We start from the raw sequence: 20,590 nt of genomic DNA, 5'->3' as shown, positions 1-20,590 counted from the left end.
AAGCCTAAAAAAGGAGAATGGGTGGTTTTTAGATATATTACAGCTCATAGAAAACTTTGCGGTATTTTGTAAAGTTCCATTCAAATCTTGGTAAGACCGGTTTCACACATCTGTGTCTCTTAGTCTAAGCATGGACCACAATGATTCGACTGGCCGCAGGTCTCCTGACCTGAATCCAACAGTCATGAATGCCTATGAAGCTGCTGAGCTCAGGTCAAGAGCCCCCTGGCCGGTTCAGACACCAGGGTCAATAAATAGACTATTACACCAGCCTAAAATGCATTAAACACATACAAATAAGTTCAAAAATACTAAGAAAACCCAAACATATAAAACATAAAATATATTTTATCAAAGTTGATGCACATAAAAGAATTGGCATACTATTCAGTGTATATAGCAGCTACCATGTATGTCATGGCCCACACTCCTGGACAAGCATAAGAAACAAGGGCAGAAAAGTAAGGTTTTCTTGGAAAGATCGATCAATAACATAACAGAAATAAAATATATATCTGAATAATACATTACTTCTCCACGCAACCACTTGGGTGACTTGATTCATTTGCAGGCAAGACCAGCCAAACCTGGAGAACCAGTGGTCCATTGGAGCCGAGCCGGCATCTAAGAGTGAAATGCTGTGTCTTCCGACACTGGCAGCCTAGTATCACTCTTCAATCTTTCAACAATATCTCACGCCTATGAAAATGCACGCATTTGCTGGAATACACCAGTGAATAAATTAGACAAACTAGGTTATATTTGGCCAAACTCCCCAAGCTGAAGCTCAGAGTAAAGGGGACTTAATTGCTGCAAAAGCAGAAGCACTCCTTCACATTACATGGGGAAAAATAACACAGGAATCAAAAAGCAAGTAAGGGTATGTACACACAACTTATAGTTATTTTAATTTTTTTATAAAGACGCCGGAGTGCCCCATTGTTTAAAGACACATGAATACGCCAGTGGCGTTTTATCTGAAGAGCTTGTTAGGACGTCTTTTGTGGCGGCCTTACTGTCAGCGTTTTTTTTTTTTATTATTTCATATATAATGTAGTGGTGGCTTACAATCGGAAGCTGCCAGAAGGATGGACTGATCAATTCTTCTAGCAGTTTCACAGCTTTCGATGCCTGAAATGGTTGAAAAGTTACAGAAGACGGAATCTATGTACAGAAAATCGTTTTGACTTTGCACCATTTCATTCTTTTTGGATTTTTTCTAGCGCTTAGGCAGAATCATCCTGAAAAAGATGTGTGCACATACCCTAAGAAACAGAGTGCACCCATCACATAAGTGAAAGAAAGGTAAATGTAATGTAAAATACCTGAGAGCCACCCTGGTAAAAATCTGTAACAGCATTGTGGCTTCTGTTAGAAAACTAAGAAACTGACTCTAGCTGGGTTTCTTGTGTAAAGGCTTTATCTTCTGTATTTCTAAATATTACAAGGGCAGATCTATGAACTGTCTGCATAAACTTTTTTTTATTTGCGTTTCCTATAGCGACATATCAGAGTTTTCATTTTTCAGGCACAGAATACAAAACGGCAGCTGTGCTTGGATTGGATGCTTACAGAAGAAAAGACAAAAGCTGCTGTGTGTGTGAATCAGCTTAGAAGCTCAACCCCAACAAGATGGAATTGCTCGCCTGGGATAGTTGTGCTAGCCATGCACATCACTGGATGAAATTTGGACTGGAAACACCCAAGGCTACTGCACCAACCGCCTGTCCCAAGGCAAGGAACCAAAGGATAATCCAGGGAAGAAGAAATAATGTGGTTTATCAGGGTGCTGCCACAAAGGATGACAAGCCAGATGGTAAGATTTTTTTAATTAACTATGAGTTTCTAGGACGATCAGTCCCAGGATACCTGATGAAGGGGCCAGACTGTCCCAGAAAAGCGTAGTTTTCTTACCATTAGTACCATCTGGCTCATCACCCTTTGTGGCAGCGCTCGAATAACCCGCATGTTTTTCTTCCTCCCTGGATTGACTGGATGCTTAGTTTAGATTGCTTTAAAAATTTGCAACATTTTTGAGCAACACAAAGTTGAACAAAAATATTGCGAATTTAGGAGTTCTGAAGCCAGTTTCTCCAAGCTCTGACAAATAGGCCAAAGATGGGATGTGACGGCAAAGGTAGTCTAATTCCTGATGAGCTACGGCGTTCCTTACACCAGAAATATTACTCGGACTGGAGAAAGATTTCTGGCGTGGCATAGTAAAGTGCACATCGCTCATCAGACGTTACTGATTCATTAAGACGCATTGTGTAATTACGGTGATCTGAGCGATGCAGCAGCAATATTATCACTGCTCCGCTCAGATCTCAGTAAAAGACCAATAGTCAGCACAGAACCAACTAACAGAATCAGCACTGCCAGCCGTTATTGGTGAACATGTCCACATCTCAGTACCACATTGTAGTCGCCAACAAAATGGCTCCGTACGGTGATCCTAAACTTAATTCTCCCTTATACTTTTGCAAACATGCAGAAGAGGGGAAGAATGACGCAAGATGTTTGAAAGTTGAAAATCTCAAAACGTTTTCAATTAGGTTACATATTTTCTACTATTAAAAAAAATGTAAATACTCCAATTTGAAAAAAAAATAAAACATTAATACTTTAATTTTTTTTTCAATTGTTGAAAAAAAAAAAAAGTGTGTGTGTAAAGGGGGAGGGGGTGAGGGGTTGGGAGGGGAAATGACACATTCCCTTTAAATCACTTGCCTTCCCCATCCTCACAACAGGGCAGCCATGATTATTCCCAACATTTGCATGGCCATGTTCATTACATAGGTTAATAAGCGACAGCCATCTCTCGTGACAGATCCCCCAATATACATGCTCAGTGAGCGTGTTCCAAGTAGGCAGAGGGAAGTAAGCCACTGTCAAGACTCCTCAGATAGAAGCTTAGCTCTTCGAGAACTAAAGGATTGACAAAATGAAATTCAACTACTCGATCCTCATCTCCCCAGACATCTGCCATTGGGGGAGGGGGTAGTGAAGCGGTCGGTAGGCTTCCAAATACATAAGATGGATTTGTCCTGTCAAAATCGTCAGATTCTGTCAAAATACATATAATGCTTAAAATTAGCTTTAAGTAACTTAGCCTAAATAACATTCTGTGTACTAAGTGCCCACGATGCAGAGATGCTCCGGATTTTTCCTGAGCGTTTCTGTATCTCTCTGGAAGAAAAAACGCATGCGGATTGTCAAGCGCTTTCCAAGCGATTTTAGCATCACTTGGAAAGTACTTGACAACTTGGTCACACAATATAAATCCATGCAACCGGCATTGCTTTATATAGTGTGACCAAGTTTCAATGCTGCAAATGCAGCATCAATAGTATATATAAAAAAAAAAAAAAAAAAAAAAAAAAAAAAGAAGAATAAAAATGTTGAAAAATAAAAAAACATTATACTCACCTTCCGATGGCCCCCGGTCTCCTCAGAGAAGCGTCCAGTGTCTTCGGCGGCTTGCGGTGCTCTAAAATGCTCTTAGTAATGTGACAGGTCACACGACCGCCGACGTCAGTGGTCACGTGACCTGTCACATTACTAAATTACATCATGGAAGGTCCTTTTACACCACCACGAGCAGCCGAAGAGCCAGCAGCGCCGCCGGGAGCAGACAGGGGGCCATCAGAAGGTGAGTATAATGTTGTTTTTTTTTATTTTAATTCTATGTTTAACAGGTACTATGGTACCCGGGTCTGGAGGAGAATCTCCTCTTTTCCAGACCCGGGTACCATCTGCACATTGAATCGCTTAATATCCGCATGTGCACATGTAGTCATGCGGATGTTATGCGGTCCAATGCAAGTCAATGGCAGTGATTTCGTCGCGATTCCACACAATGGTAGTGCTGCGGATTTTTCCGCAATGATAATCCGCAGCATGTGCACAGCACATGCGGATTATCATTATCATTATCATTGGGAAATATGGCAGACAACTTAACAAGCGTTCTTAATGCGTTTCTGCGGCGAAATGCCGTCGCGGAAACGCATTAAATCCGCATTGTGGGCACATAGCCTTAGGATGCAATTACTACATTTCCTTAACCCCTTTCCATGTAGGGTACGTGCAAGTGTCTCTCAAGCCAGGTGTTTGTATACAGAGCGTGTCATAAAACAAAATCCAATGGTGGAATTGAGTTGTTTTTTTTTATTTTACCACTTCACATCCCACTTTGAATTTTTAGTTTTTTTAGCAGTAAAGTGAAAGGTTTCCATCAACGCTCATAAAAAACAACCATGACATGGCACATAATTCATAGTAGCGGAACATGGTCATTACCTCTGCTCCTGGCAGGTTCCCGATCTCGGCTTCTTCCTCTGCTACGGCTCCTACTCCGATTCGGAGGCCTGCTTTTGAGAGGGCTTTTGCTTCTTGTTCTCCTCCAGTCATACTTGTCCCTATGTCTGTCGTAGTCCCTCCATTTGCCATCTTCCCTCTTCTTATCTCTTGTCCTAGAAGAAGCCAAAGAAATAACAGTTAGCTGGGGGTTTTATCATGAGGAAATAAACATATATACACTATAATGCACACTGTCAGCAACCTGAATACATTATGTACCCCCTGTACTCATTATTCAATTGTCTGCTGAAAAACAAAAATACGTTTTTGGAGATTTCATATACTTGTAAGATCTGAAACAGAACTATGTACAGCGCAGGCTTTGTTTTTACAATGGTTTTTGTGGTTGATCAGCTAGTATACAAAATGTGGAGTTCGAGTCGGCATAAATGGAGTGACTCCTAAAATATATAATAAATTTGGTACAGTAGTTCAGCACAGTTTGTGCTGTAATTTTTTCATAAGAATTTGGGAAAGTTATGAAATGTCCTATAAATGTCTGTTCTATTCCTGATCTAAGGATCTCGGCTTTTAGTTGAGATGAATGTGTGCTGCACTTTATGTACACGCTCAGTAGTGAGGCAGTGCTGTGGGGTCGGAGGTCAGGGAAATTGAGGAGTCGGAGGTTTGGCTTACCGACTCCACAACCCCGATTAGAAGTGTGTTTTGTTTTTTGGTTTTTTATCTGCAAGGTTTCTTCTTTTAGAAATTTGATAGGCTTTAGGTTACTATTTTTAAGATGAGTTTTCATAATTAAAGCACTTTCTTTTAGTTTTGCATTCTTAAAGTTTTGGTTTCAGTGCAAAGTGTCATGAATAACATTTTGATTGCAAAGTCTGGTACTTAAATAGGACCTATTTCCTTATAGGAAAGCTCAAAGTAAGTATAATTACCTCTCAAAAATGCATAACTAGGAAAATATAAAAAAAAAATCCTTACTAATTTAGTTATAAAAACCCTGGCCCTTTAAGAGGGGACACAGAAGTCGGCTAAATTTTGGGCTTGCTGATGTATCCCTATTTTGACAGATGTGAGAGACTTCCTGCTCCTGAGCTTGGCGATACCACTGGGTAAGAGGAAAATGGGTGCAGCAGGTAAACGCAAAGGAAAATCTGTGCCGTCTTCATGCCGAATGTAGTATTTTGGCAATCTAACGTTGGGTATGCACAACATCTTGCATGGAACCAGCATGAAAAAGTGCTCAATAAACGTTAAAAATAAAGATCATGGGCACAGCAATGTCAAACAGTCTTGCTGTGCACAAATTCCAACTATTTTAACTTCTTTTGCTTAAGGCTTTGAAAGTCGTAATACAGCTAAAAGTAGTGACCTGGTAGCTTTCGTTTAGTAGTCACCACTAAGTTACATATAAAATACAAAAAATAAAAGTTGACGGCTGGGAAGCGAAGACAATGAACAAGTGTCAGGAAAAACACCACCAGTGTTTTCATGAAGTGTCTTCTGCTTCAAAACCCATGATAAAATACACATCCTGCACATAAACCAAGATAGATTCCTGTGTATTATAGAGCAGAAGTAAATCCCACAACCTTCTGTGTGGTTTGGCTGCTGCTGGCTCTATACAGATGCGTGAAGAGAGTAAAATTAACCCTTTAACAAGCAGCTGTGTTCTCCATTTGGCAGATTAACCAATTAGAAACAACTATGAACTCCTCCTGCAGATTAACCCTTCAACAGCAGCTATGTCCTCTTCATTTAGCGAGGCTGCAAAATAAACAGGGACATTTTCAATACGGTCTATGAAGAAAAATTCAGGCTTCTTCTGGAAGGTGAGGAAAAGCTTTGTCTGATTTGCTCTTTGGATGAAATGGTCAAATATTTCTCCACGACTGTGAATCTGTTTAGGTGAATTTATGAGGAAAAAGAATAGGTTATGCTTTTCCCTATTGTATTCGATAGACTTGAGGAAACAGGCGACTTGTTCACCTTCATCCCTGGTCAGAGCCAGTTACCATTTAGACTCTGTATAGTGTCGGCTCCCCCTCACAGCTGGTACCAGCCACAGAAGAGAATCTCACCACATGTTGCATTCTGCTAAAGTGAAAGTAAAACCCGTGTCCCCCATAATGCTGAGGGAAACCATCTGATTGGTATTAGAATGTCATTTCCTACCCGCAGTCTATGGAGAATGTATACAGCGATACACATGACAGACCCTAATAAACAGTGTGTGCCTTCTCCATTGGGACTTTGGCCGTCTCCGTTAGCCGGATCCCCGCTACCGCAGCTACATGTTCGTACATAGATGCGCTACTATGCAGTGACGCCTGAGAATGTCACATGTAGAATAGGGGAAGTCCAGAAGCAATTAAAGTGGCTTTTAATATATTTTTTCATCTCATTGGCTTGCACAAGGTACAAATAATAAAATCAGCGTTAGGCCGGATCCACACTTCTGTAATCAGTCTCATATGAGGCTGATGAGTTCAGGTATTGAGACCCAAGGCTGGATTGTGGTTAACGTTCCTGATCCTCCTCTGACATCTGCTGGGGATAAGTCAGGAGAAGTATACGTGAAGGCCAGTTCCACTGAAATCAGCAAGTTTAGCTGACTTTTCTCTAATGTAACTTGAGACTTTAAACTGGCACCGGGATCTTGAAGATTAAAGGGAATCTGTCAGCAGGTTTTTGCTTCCTCATCTGAGAGCAGCATAATGTAGAAAAAGAAACCCTAATTCCAACAATGTATCACTTAGTTTACTGGAGGCAGCAGTTTTGATAACATCTAAAAGCTCTGATTGTAAGTGCAGCAGAGCTGAGAAAGCTAGCCCCGCCCACACCAGGCTCTGTATGTACAAAGTCTATAGACAGTAAGTTGCTTATCACTGGGACTAATGTAGTCCAGTAATGCTAATCACAAGGTGACAGAAACCTTCACTATAAGTAATCATAACACCACATGTTGTAATAAATGACATATCATTGAACTCTGTGTCTCAGCTTTTATATCTTTCTATCTTCAGATTACATAGAAAAACCTGGTGACAGATTAACTTTAAGGACTGAAATCTGGATCACAAAAGTATTCACACTGACTGTGAAAAAGCATAGCATATAGTCATGTTCTGACAAAAGTCACTATCTGGAGACCTTCTCTTCATAGCTGACTGCTAATCACATGTGGCTCCCAAGCCACAGGTTGGGGACCCCTGCTCTAAGGGAAACCAACAGATGTCCTGCATGGTGCCTAGACTTATATTTTAAGATGATGCAAGAGCAAAAAATCTTGTAAAGGGGATTATCCTATACAACCAAGTTCCCTGCGCTGTAATCTAGTAGTGGTCGTTTATGGTCTTCAATCCAAAATAAAAAAAGTATTAGTAATTTAGCAAAAAAAAAAAAAAAATTCCTTCCCCTCTCAAGATGACAAATATGAAGCTTAATGTTGAGTTTTTCAATTTTAGGCCAATACATCCAGCCCTAAAGATAAGATTTCCGACACATTAGACATTTGGTCAATCCTACGAAAAATGGGCAGGTTTGGCCAACTTCTATCTGGGACGTACACCAGGTAAACACAGAAATCAATAACAGTATGTGGATTACGGAAGCTTTTGCTGTGCCACAATTTCCCTCCCTACCAAGTACAACCAGGCTCGCTGTATTTTTCACTTAGTCACCACCTTAAATTTACAAGTGAAATATCCAATAGTAGATCTTCTTGGCACTATACCAAGCACAGACAGGCTCACCTTCTCTCAGTAGAGTCTGAACGATTTCTTTGGGGACTTAAATGTTTCTTCTTTCTCAGATCTCTGTCTTCTTCATAGGTCTCCTGAAGGATCTTTAAAACAAAAACACAATATTAATACTAGATGGCAAAGTGGATATAAAAATAAGAAAGTGGCTGCTACACACAGGAGAGGGAGATAACAGCACACACACATTGAAATCAGAGGCCACCCACTTCTTTGTGATCCTGTGTGGAACAATTGGCCACTAGAACACACTGACACTGCGTGCTCTTGGTCACTACAGTGTCAGTACGTGAAGTCCTGGTGATTTAGATCTGGCAGCGCTCCAAAGCGATTGCTGCCAATCACCAAAATAGGAGGGGCAGAGGAAAGTCTCTGCCCCCACAGCATGCTGTCCTCGCACATGGGGTGGCAAAAACCTGGTGGCATTTAGTTTATAGAACAAAAAAAAAAAAAAGGTAAATCTAGCTGAAAGGGAATGGCACTTAATCTGGGACCAACATAATTTTAAGACAGAGATTGGATAAAATCACTGTTTTACAAGCAGGAGATCATCATTATAGGACCAGTAAATCTGCGGCCAGGTAGTCAAGCATATTCATGGGCTTTGTATAACCCTGTCCCCAGCACTGATTGGCAGCTTCCTGCATATGCACAGTGTACACAGAAAGCTGCCAATCAGTGATGTGGCCAGGGTTATACAGAACTCAGCACGCAGAGAAGATGGTGATTTTAGATACTTACCGTATTTTTCGGACGATAAGACGCACTTTTTTCCTCCAAAATTTTGGAGGAAAATGGGGGGTGCGTCTTACGGGGCATGGGGAGCACTGAATATTCATGCTCCTTAATAGCGGTATACAGTGTAGCCGTGCTGCGGCTGCTGGCTATCTCCTGTGCCCGCTGTTAAAGGCATGAATATTCAACCTCTCTCTACGCCCATGGGTATGGGGAGGGGGTGAATATTCATGCCCTTTAATGAGCGGGCACAGGAGATAGCCGGCAGCAGCAGCCGCAGCGCGGCTCCGCTGTGTGCCGGCTATGAAGGAGAGTGAAGTCACTGCCCCCCGCGCACACAGACCCGGCGTGGGGAGCAGTGACTTCCGGCAGCTGATCTCTCCTTGTGAGCCGAAAGTGACGTCATGCGCAGCTGACATGGAAATATCAGTGCAGGCAGACAGGACGCAGCGCTGGAGGAGAGAGAAGAAAGGTGAGTATGAGTGTTTATTTTTTTTTAATGTGCAGACTGATGGGGACGAGGGGTGCCACGCATACCAGGACGGGGACGAGGGGTGCCACGCATACCAGGACGGGGACGAGGGGTGCCACGCATACCAGGACGGGGACGAGGGGTGCCACGCATACCAGGACGGGGACGAGGGGTGCCACGCATACCAGGACGGGGACGAGGGGTGCCACGCATACCAGGACAGGGACGAGGGGTGCCACGCATACCAGGACAGGGATGAGGGGTGCCACGCATACCAGGACAGGGATGAGGGGTGCCACGCATACCAGGACAGGGATGAGGGGTGCCATGCATACCAGGATAGGTATGAGGGGTGCCATGCATACCAGGATAGGTATGAGGGGTGCCATGCATACCAGGATGGAGGGATGCCAGGCATACCAGGATGGGGATGGAGACCACATATAAAAGGAAGGGGGGCGGCATATATACCAGGATGGGGGATATTGTCAGAATTGGGGGACATTACCCTATATCAGTGTCAGCAGAAGACCCCCTCCCTCTTAAAAGTGCATCATGACCACATTTTTTTGCTTAAATTTTTATTTTTTTATTTTCCTCCTCTAAAACCTAGGTGCGTCTTCTGGTCCGAAAAATACGGTAAATATAAAAAGATAGGGTCAGAGTCTTTCCACTGTGGTTAATGTATGTGTGGATTTTGATTTTCTGAAACAAAGTTAAAAAAAAAAAAAAAAAAAAAAAAAAAAAAAAAAAAAAAAAACCTCCATTGGCTAGTGTAAAAATTGCCAGATTTGTATTTTTTATTTAGATAAATAATTAAAAAAAAAAAAAAGAATGCTAAAAATGTTTAAAAAAAAATACACTTAAAAAGGGGTATGCTCAAGCTTGGAAGTTATACCCAATCCATGGGGTAGAGGACATCTCCCCAATTACCGGGGGTCCGACCAATGGGATTTCCACAGATCCAGAGAACCGTTGCTCTTCAGAGTGTGACTGGACTGCATTCTTAATAGGACTGCCGGAGATAGCTGAGCATATAGGTTGGCTGATATTTGGCACTCTCAATGAGAAAGAATGAGGCGGCAGTGTGCATGATCGACCATTGCTCTGTTCACAATGGGCTCGGCCCCAGTTTTCTAGATTGATGGGGGTCCTAGAACTTGGGACACCCAGCAATCCAGAAGGGAATAACATCAAGACTTCTGAAATCATTAGAGGCACATCAACTTCAATTGACATCCGGACAATATCCTTTATTACGCAAATAAAATATGGTGGATTTGTAAATGATTGTTGCGTATATCAGGCTGCTCAAAATGCATGTCTGGGAAAATAATTTTTTGTGGGAGTTCCATCAGCTAATGCGTTTTTGAGATTGGGAAAGGCAGAGACTGAAGTAAGCACAAGCAGCCTTGCCACAACAGAGGCAAGAGTCTAACTTCCGACATTTCGACTGTAGAATGAGAGACAGAGGCTGACCTTAATATTTGCAATAGTGGAGTGCTGGAGCATATAGTCGGCTCGATAGAGACCATGTGCCTTATCTCCATGATGTATAAGCCACTAATTCTAGCGACCCTAGGGGATTCCATGTAGTTAAGTGTAAATGGGAAGATGATGTGGGCCTCATCTCCTCAGATGAAAATGGGTGTAAGTCTCCAGGCTCAATTTCTATAAATGTAGAGCAGAGAAGGTCACAAATTTTCCCATTTCATAGGGTGAATAGGATCCCACGGATAATGCATTAATGCATAAGATGAGCTTAAGGCAGAATGACATGTACCTCCACAATGCAATGAGAAGGTGCGAAATTGATAAATAGGTTTTTAAAATCACTGTTTAATCAGCAGGAAATTATCAAAACTACACTAAAGCAGCCCAGTAAGTGACACACTGCTGGAATCAGGGTCTTTGTCTCTACAATATGCTGCTCTCAGATTAGGTGGTAAAAAACATGGTGACAGATTTCCTTGAGCCCCTGCACGCCACAGCCTGTTTTCACCTTCCTGAAAAGGCCAATTTTTTTCAATTCTGACCAGTCACTTTAGGCTATGTTCACAAGTTGTGTTTTTGTTGCGTTTTTTTCTGCAGGCAAAACCTGCTCTCTTGGCAGTAAAGAAGCTGCTTAAGGCTATGTGCCCACGATGCAGAAATGCTCAGGATTTTTCCTGAGCGTTTCTGCATCTCCCTGGCAGAAAAAACGCATGCGGATTGTACATGCGGATTGCACATGCGGATTGCACATGCGTTTTTCCTGCCAGGGACATGCGGATGTGAAGCGTCTTCACATGAATTTCCGCATGCGGGTTGACAAGTGCTTTCCAGGCGATTTTAGCATCACTTGGAAAGTGCTTGACAACTTGGTCACACTATATAAATCCATGCAACCGGCATGGATTTATATAGTGTGACCCGAGAGAATGTAAAAAAATGAAAAAAAATATATACATACTTACCTTCTGATGGCCCCCGCAGTCTTTCTTCGATCCGTCCTGGCTGCCAGCAGCTCGCGGTACACAGAAGGACCTGCCGTCACATGACTAAATGACGTCAGCGCAGGTCCTTCAGTCCACCGCGATCTGCCGGCAAGCGAAGACAAAACACACCGGGGGCCATCAGAATATTCTTTTTTTTTCACAGGTTCTATGGTACCCGGGTCCAGAGGAGAGTCTCCTTCTCCAGACCCGGGTACCATCCGCACATTGAAACGCATGTAATCCACATGTACAGATCCAGTGATGCGGATTCCATGCGTTCCAATGAAAGTCAATGGCGGCGAAAACGCAGCGCTTCCGCAAAATAATTGGTAGTGCTGCGTATTTTTCCGCAATAATAACCCGCAGCGGAAATTTCCGCAGCACGTGCACAGTACATGCGGATTATCATTGGGGAACATGGCAGGCCTTCCACCATGCGTTTAAGCGTTTTTGCCGCTGCGGAAACGCTTAAAAAACGCATCGTGGGTACACAGCCTAAAACAGGTTTTGCTGCATTGTTTGCAGGTACATTTGTCTTTTGTGCCCCCTTCCCTCCCCAAAAATGATGCAACTTCTTGAGTTTTCCACACCAAAAACACAGCAAAACCTGATACCTGTGTTTTTGCACTTATTGATTGCTTTCTATGGGTGGAAAAAATGCTGCAAAAACACGGAAAGAAGTGACATGCTGCAGTTAGCAAAAACGCAACTTAATGTGGTAATACCTCTGGAACACTTCAACGGATCCCAGTGATTCTGAGACTGTTATTTCGTGACATATTGTAATATATATATATATATATATATATATATATATATATATATATATATATATATATATATATATATATATATATATATATATATATATATATATATATATATATATATATATATATATATACATATACATATATATACATACATATATACATATACATATATATATATATATATATATATATATATATACATACATACATACATATATATATACATACACACACACACACACACACTGTAGTAGAAGCAAATTACTACAGTATATTTTTACCATGGATGGGAGGAGAGAAATTTTTCCAGATGGGTGGTGACCATGGCGGCCATTTTGAAGTCAGCCATTTTGGATACAACTTTATTTTTTTCAATAGGAAAAAAATACCCCATATACCACACCATACCATCAAGATACAAGATGTGCAGCATCTGAAACAACGGATATTGGAAGCCTGTGCTAGCATTTCTTCTGCGGTGTTGCTATCAGTGTGTCCAGAGTGGGAGAAGAGGGCTGCATTGACAATCCAACACAATGGGCTGCACTTTGAACACTTTATAAGTGGTCATAAACTTGTAAAAAACTCATGAAAGAATAAAGTTACGTTAAAACCAAGCACACCATTGTTTTACTTATGAAATTCTCAATAAGTTTGATGTGTCACATGACCCTGTTACCATTGAAAAAAATGTTGGATCCAAAATGTCCAACTTCAAAATGGCCGCTATGGTCACCACCCATCTGGAAAAGTTTCCCCCTCCTATATACTAATGTGCCTTAAACAGGAAGTTGATATCACTAACCATTGTAATGTAATTTAGGTGTATCCATATATAAATGGCCCACCCTGTGTATTTGATTTCTTTTCCTTACACTTCACCATCTAATGCTAATCCTGATATTTTATTAAAAAATACTGCAGTATAAGCTAATTACTACAGTACATCTTTACTGTCCCTAATCTAGCCCTATCAACTAATCTAAATTTATTTGTATTTGACTTTTTTTTTTTTTTTTTTACATATTTTATGGGGGAGAAAAAAAAAAAAAAAAGGAAGGTCTTCTACCAAGCGTTTTTTAAGCGTTTCTGCAGCGGAATTGCAGCACACAGCCTGAAAATGGGCTGAGACATCAGCGATTCATAGCCGCTTCTTTAATCTTCATTATCTTCTACTTTATCTGTTCCCGCATTCTGTTCCTTCCCTACCCAGTCGCACAACAAAGGACAGTGTGAATGGGGTTGTTGCTGCATTACTTATATAATATCTGTGCACACGACAAGGCTGGGGCTATACAGCGACATGTTGCGAGAAAGCATTCTCTAAAATTTTAGAATTGTGATTTTGCTGTGGAAATAAAGCATCCAAGTTGCCGATAAGTCGCTTATAGCGCACGACTTGCATTAAAGTCTATGGCAAGTGTGTGACTTGTGACCAGAGACAGAAAAACAAACATTTGGAAACATCTGTGATGTGTGTTGTAGCATGTCATGGGTCAAAACAGACACCATAGGAAATCATTACAATCAATGTTACAATGTGACACTGCACATCCGCCCCTTATTCAAAATCAATAGAGTGGGGGCTGAGTGCAGTACCTGGCGTGGCCACTATCAGTAGACGGAGCAGCTCAGTAACTGAGCACTTTCAGCCGCCTCCTGCACCAAGAACAACTGATTGGCGGGGAGCTCCGCCACCGATCAGACATTGATTACCTATCCTAAAGATAGGCCATCAATGTAAAAGTAGAGGACAACCTCTTTAAAACACATGAAAATAGGATTTATAAATTCAACAATTTCACAAGCCAAATGTTTTGAAAGTAGCCAACTAAACAGGAAATACAGGAAATGATACAGACTAGACTATTCAAACCAAGGTGAATCTTCTCAGAAGGGTACAAACCAGCATCAAAACCAAGTGGTAGACACATCTCTGAGGTTCTCCAACTGCTTCACTGCAGGGGAATCCCCTCTAAAATCTGGGAGTCAATACAATGCGAGACACAAACCACCGTTCATATATATCATCGTTCAATTTAAGAATCAGAATTTTATAGAAATTATTTTAAGAAGATGAATTCTGGGCAAAGAACACAAAGCAACATGAACACTCACCTGTCCTGGTCCAGCCACAGGTACATGGTGCTTTTCTAGTATCTCCTCCTTTTCTTCAACTTTGACCGTTTCTTCCGGGGGAAGATAGCTTCCTGTGTGCAAACTTTCAAACAGTTTATCCACAAAGTCATTTGTTTCTGGGGGGAAAAAAAATAAATAAATAAAAAGATTATGTAAGCTATATGTAGATGGAAAAAAATGGTATTCTCTAGCTAGGCTGGAAAACATACGCTGTTTTTAATGGGACTTTTTAACCCCCTCACCATGAAGCCTGTTTTCACTTTCCTGACCAGTGTCACTTTATGAGGTAATTACTCTGGAACGCTTCAACAGATCCCACTGATTCTGATGTTTTTTCGGGACATATTGTACTTTATGATAGTGGTAAAATTTATTTGCTATGACTTATGCTTATTTGTGGAAAAAAAAAATGGAAATTTGGCAAAAATGTAGAAAAGTTTGCAATTTTAAAACTCTGAATTCTTATGTCCTTAAATCAGAGATATGTCACACAAAATAGTTAATGAATAAAATTTCCCACGTCTACTTTACATCAGTACCATTTTTGAAATATTTTTTTTTGTTAGGAAGTTAGAAGGGTTAAATGTTGACCAGCGATTTCTCATTTTTACAACACCATTATTTTTAGGGACCACATCACATATCAAATGACTTTGAGAGGCCTTTTTGACAGATAATACCCAAAAGTGACACCATTCTAAAAACGACACCCCTCAAGGTGCTCAAAGCCACACAAGAAGTGTATTAACCCTTCAGATGCTTCACAGGAATTAATAGAATATAGAAGGAAAAAATTAACATTTAATTATTTTTTTCCAATTTTTTTTAGGCCTTTTTTTTTTTTGTTACTTTCACAAGGGTAAAGTAGAAAATGGACCGTAAAGTCTGTTGTGCAATTTCTCCTGAGCACATCGATACCCCATATGTGAGGGAAAACCACTGTTTGGGCACACGGCAAGGCTCGGAAGGGAAGGAGCACCATTTGACTTTTTAAATGTAAAATTTGCTGGCATAATTAGCAGACGCCATGTTGCGTTTGGAGAGCCCCTGATGTGCCTAAACAGTGGAAACCACCCACAAGTGACACCGCTTTAGAAGCTAAACCCCTCAGGGAACTTATCTAGATGTGTGGTGGACAACTTGAACCCCCAGGTGCTTCACAGAAGTTTATAACGTTGAGCTGTAAAAAAAAAAAAAAAACATTTTTCCACAAAAAAAAAAAAAGTCTTTTAGCCCCAAATTTTGCAAGGGTAACAGGAGATTATGGACCCCAAAATTTGTTGGACAATTTCTCCCGAGTACGCAGGCAGATACCCCATATGTGGGTGAAAACTACTGTTTGGGCAAATGGTAGGGTTCAGAAAGGAAGGAGTGACGTTTTGGAATGCAGATTTTGATGCAATGGTCTGCGGGTGTCATGTTGCGTTTGGAGAGCCCCTGAAGTGCCTAAACAGTGGAAACCTCCCCCCACAAGTGACCCCATTTTGGAAACTAGACCCCTCAAGGAATTTACCTAGACATGAGGTGAGCACTTGAACCCCCAGGTGTTTAACAGAATTTTACAACGCTGAACCGTGAAAATGAAAAAAATATATATATTACCAACAAAAATGTTGTTTTAGCCCCAAATCTTTTCATTTTCATAAGGATAGCAGGAGACCACAAAATTTGCTGTGTAATTTCTCCTGAGTACACAGATACCCCATATGTGGTTGAAAAAAAATTGAGGCACAGTGCAAAGCTCCAAAGGGAATAAGCGCCATATTGGAGTTCAGATTTTGCTGGACTGGTTTGAGGGTGCCATATCACAATGGTAGAGCCCCTGAGGTGCCAGAACTGCAGAACCCCCATAAGGGACCCTATTTTACATACTACACCTCTTAATGAATTAATGTAGGGGTGCAGTGATCATATTAACACCACGGGTGGGTCACAGAATTTTATACCATTGGCCAGTGAAGAAAAATAATTACATTTTTACCACCAAAGTTTTGTTTTAGCCCCAGATTTTACATTTTCATACTGGGAAATGGGTAAAAATGGAACTAAAATTTGTGCCACAATTTCTGCTGAATGTAGAAATACCCCATATGTGGCTGTACAGTACGGCTTAGCCACACAGCAAGACTCAGGAGGGATGGAGTGCTATTTGCCTCCTGGAGCACAGATTTTCCTAGAGTAGTTTGTGAACTCCATATACAGAGCCCCTATGTGCTAGAAGAGCGGAATCCACCTCAAGTGACCCCATTTTGGAAATTGCACCCCTTTGGGAATTTATCTACAGGTGTAGTGACGATTTTGACTCTATGTGTGTTTTCCAGAAACAAGCAGCAGTGGATGTTGCGGAGCGAAAACTGCAAACTGTCGTAGTGACCAGTACGTTATGCCCAGCTCATGCTTCTGGAGACATGGACCCCGTAAATTAGGCAGGCTCTCATCGCTACAGAAATGCAAACATGTGGACACTAAATGTGGTTTAGACACACTGTGGGGCTCAGAGGGGAGGGGGGCATTTGGATTTGAGAGCACAGAATTTGCTGAATTTCTTTTGGGGGGCAAGGAGCCTTAGCGCTTTTCCAGAGCCTTTGTACTACCAGTAACTTGGAAGTCCCCTATATTTCCGTTAACAGATGACGGACCTGAGTGGAGATTTGCTTTTTTTTGTGGATAGAGTTGAAGCTTTTACATAACATTTTGGATCACATTTATCCGGTGCTCTACGCTGAGCACTCACATTGGGGTTTCCATCTAAATCTCAGAGTGACGTGACAGATGAAATCCCCGATTGATCCATTCACTATAACGAAGCAGCAGAGTTACTCTGGACTCAGTCTGGCCTCTCTTCAAAACTGTGGCAGACCGCGGTTTTATGCAGGCCTAAAAAGATGAACACCGCCGGATCATAGGCCAAACAGAGTCCACAGTGCCTCGATCTGCCTCATTATAGGGAATCTTCCGCCGGTGGTTCGGTTGATGTTTTCATTGGTAGCATTTTCAGGCACTTTCTATTCCAATTTTTGGGAGGCAGAATGAACAAAAACCAACAATTCACGAATTGTTTTTTGCTTTTTTTATGCCTTTCCGTGTGTGGTAAAAGTGATAAAGCAGCTTTATTCTTCTGGTCAGTACGTTTACAGGGGTACCACATTTGTATCTTTTTTTTTTGTGTTTTGTCGCTTTTACACAACAAAAACTATTTTATCGAAAAAATAATTATTTTTGCATCACTTTATTTTGAGAGCTATAAAATGCTTATTTTTAAGCTGATGGAGCTGCATGGCGGCTTGTTTTTTGGGGGACAAGATAACATTTTTTGCGGTACCATTTATATTTACATTCATCTTTTTGATTGCGTTTTATTGTACTTTTTGTTTGACGTATGATACAGCAGTTTTTTGCCTTTTTTTTACGGTGTTCACTGAAGGGGTTAACTAGTGGGACAGTTTTATAGGTTGGGTCGTTCCTGATGCTGCAATACAATAGGTGTACTTTTTTCTTTTTCTACATAAATGTATCTATTGGATTAATATTTTTTCATTTGGGTTTTTTTTTATATTTTTAAAATTTTTAATAACCCCCTTTTTTTTTTTTTTTTTTTTTTTAACTTTTTTTACATTGTCCCAGGATGGGACATCATCTTTACACTGACAGATCACTGAACTGATACTCTCCAATGCTTCTGCACTGCAGGGCATCAGAGCAGCATCTCTCACACAGGGAGGAGGAGTGTCAGCTCCTGCTCTGAGCATGAGCCAACAGGCCACCGTTCCTGGGCGACCCCCGCGGTCAGTTGTAACCATGGAGACCAATGCATTGCGTTGTGCTGATGGGAGCAGACAAGCAGCTCACTTCTTCTGCAATGCTCCTCGATGTCACTGTTACTATTGACAGCAGCATCAGAAAGATTAAACGCCTGTGATCTAATTTAGACAATGTGATTTTCTTGATTTTTTGGGGGGATATTCTATCTCTCAATGTTAAAATGAACCTACCCTTAAAATTATAGACTGTTCATGTCTTTGTCAGTGGGCAAACTTACAAAAACAGCACGGGATCAAGTAATTATTTCCTTCACTGTAGATATAAATATGAGTGCGATATATATTCAGTGCTTTGCTTGTGTTGCTTACCATACATGGCATTTATTATTAAATGAAAAAATTTTGTAAAAAAAAAAATGGCGTGGGGTCCCCCGTAATTTTATTAACCAGTAGACGGAAAGCAGACAGCTGGGGACAGATGTTTCTAGCCTGGGAAGCGGGTAATACCTATGGAGATTCCCAGGCTATTAATATCAGCTCTCAGCTGTATACTTAGCCTTTACTGGTTATTAAAATGAGGGACCTCAAAAGAAAAAAAAAAATTGCAGCAGGGTCCCCCTATTTTAACAACCAGCAAAGGCTAGGCAGACAGCTGGGGCCTGATATTAATAGTCTAGGAAAGGGCCATGGATATTGGCCTCCTCCCAGACTACAAACATCAGCTCTCAGCCGCCCCAGAAAAGACGCATCCATAAGTTGCACCAATTTTGGTGCTTAGGCTCCACTCTTCTCACTTGTCCTGGTGCAGTGCCAAATGGGGTAATAAGGTTGGGGTTGATGTCAGCTTTGTATTGGCAGCTGACATCAAGCCCAGGGGTTAGAAATGGACAAGCGTCAATAAGACGCCCCCATTACTAACCCCATAGCCAAATAGTGAAATAAAACACCCAGAATAAAATAATTAATTTAAAATAAACACATAGAGTCCTTTAATAAATCTAACCAAAAGCCTTCTACTTACCCTTATGCCCATTCCATTGAAGCCCATGTCACCTGAAATAAAAATAATATAGCAACGTCATCCTCACCTCTCCGACGTGCCGTGAAGAAAATAATCCATTTGTCCCACGACGGGTCTAGCTCTGCTACCTCTTGATGGCAGGCTGCATTGTTGCATGATGCGACTATACAGCCTGCCATCCTGCAGAGACACTGAGCTGCGCATGCTTGCACACCTCAGTGACTCACAGGGACGTGATCAAGTTAAGTGGGGTTTATATCCAATGAACTCAGTTCACCTCGCTGACATCACCGTGAGCGTAAGAAACTTCTCATGCTCGCGGTGCAGCAAAAAGGTCATCAGAGTTCATATCCCATGAACTCCGATCAGCTCAATGATGTCAGCGTGCGCTGTGGGAAATTCCTCTTCCAGCTCAGAGCGGTCATGGACCGCTGCTGCTGGTGATGTCACGTCGACTGAGCAGTTTTTTTCGCTCTGCTCTGGACAGGGCATCGCTGTCAATGTCATGCTGACTGACAGCCGGCTCCCCACTGCCTAACTGTGGTGAGCGAGCTGTCAATCAACATGACGTAAAAAAGTGACGCCCCACTGACAGAGCATAGCGGAGGAGAAAGAACTTTTTATTCATGTTAAACTAGCCACATCATGAAATACTGGCTGCAGAGCTCAGTAAAACACAGTCTTTCATTTCTCCTCTCTATTGCGGAGATATAAGCTTGTAAAGTTTACGTTCTAATTTACGTTGAAGTTCAATTCAACTGGGCGTTACCAGAGGTTTATCTCTGGGGGAGTGTACTTGTTCCCCTGCATGAGGTTGACCTACCATAAGCAGGCATACTGGGGAAAACAACACATCTTCGCTCCTCAGTGATCAGTGCAGTTACTGTGTAGAGATACAGCTGAGCAGAGATATGCATCAATACAAACACTTCCAGATATCATCTCAATGTGCTGTCAGAGCTCACCCTCTCCCCACACGGACTGCTGTGAGGAAAGATCTGAATCTCTACACAGTAGCTGCAGAGATCAGTGAGAAGAGTAGTGTGTTCTTTTCTCCACTGTGTGATGCAGCCTGCCTATGACTGGTCAACCTCACACAGGAGAAGTACACATCACCAGATACAAAACTCT

General features: G+C 41.5%; 1 protein-coding gene across 1 annotated transcript in view; it reads right to left on the bottom strand.

The window, feature by feature from the left end:
• RBM27 (RNA binding motif protein 27) overlaps positions 1–20,590 on the bottom strand; it is a 60,972-nt gene that overhangs the window by 31,736 nt on the left and 8,646 nt on the right. The window contains exons 3-5 of the mRNA XM_073651280.1: positions 14,657–14,793; positions 8,076–8,167; positions 4,303–4,475 (exon numbers count right to left, since the gene is read on the bottom strand). Of these exons, the coding sequence (XP_073507381.1) occupies positions 4,303–4,475; positions 8,076–8,167; positions 14,657–14,793 (402 nt within the window). The remainder of the gene's footprint in view (positions 1–4,302; positions 4,476–8,075; positions 8,168–14,656; positions 14,794–20,590) is intronic.

This window comes from Phyllobates terribilis, unplaced genomic scaffold (assembly GCF_046119375.1).
Source record: "Phyllobates terribilis strain yellow unplaced genomic scaffold, ASM4611937v1 Scaffold_11__3_contigs__length_659146591, whole genome shotgun sequence".
Taxonomy (NCBI): domain Eukaryota; kingdom Metazoa; phylum Chordata; class Amphibia; order Anura; family Dendrobatidae; genus Phyllobates; species Phyllobates terribilis.
Note: the sequence above shows the minus strand (reverse complement) of the source record. Positions and strands in the feature narration are given on the sequence as shown.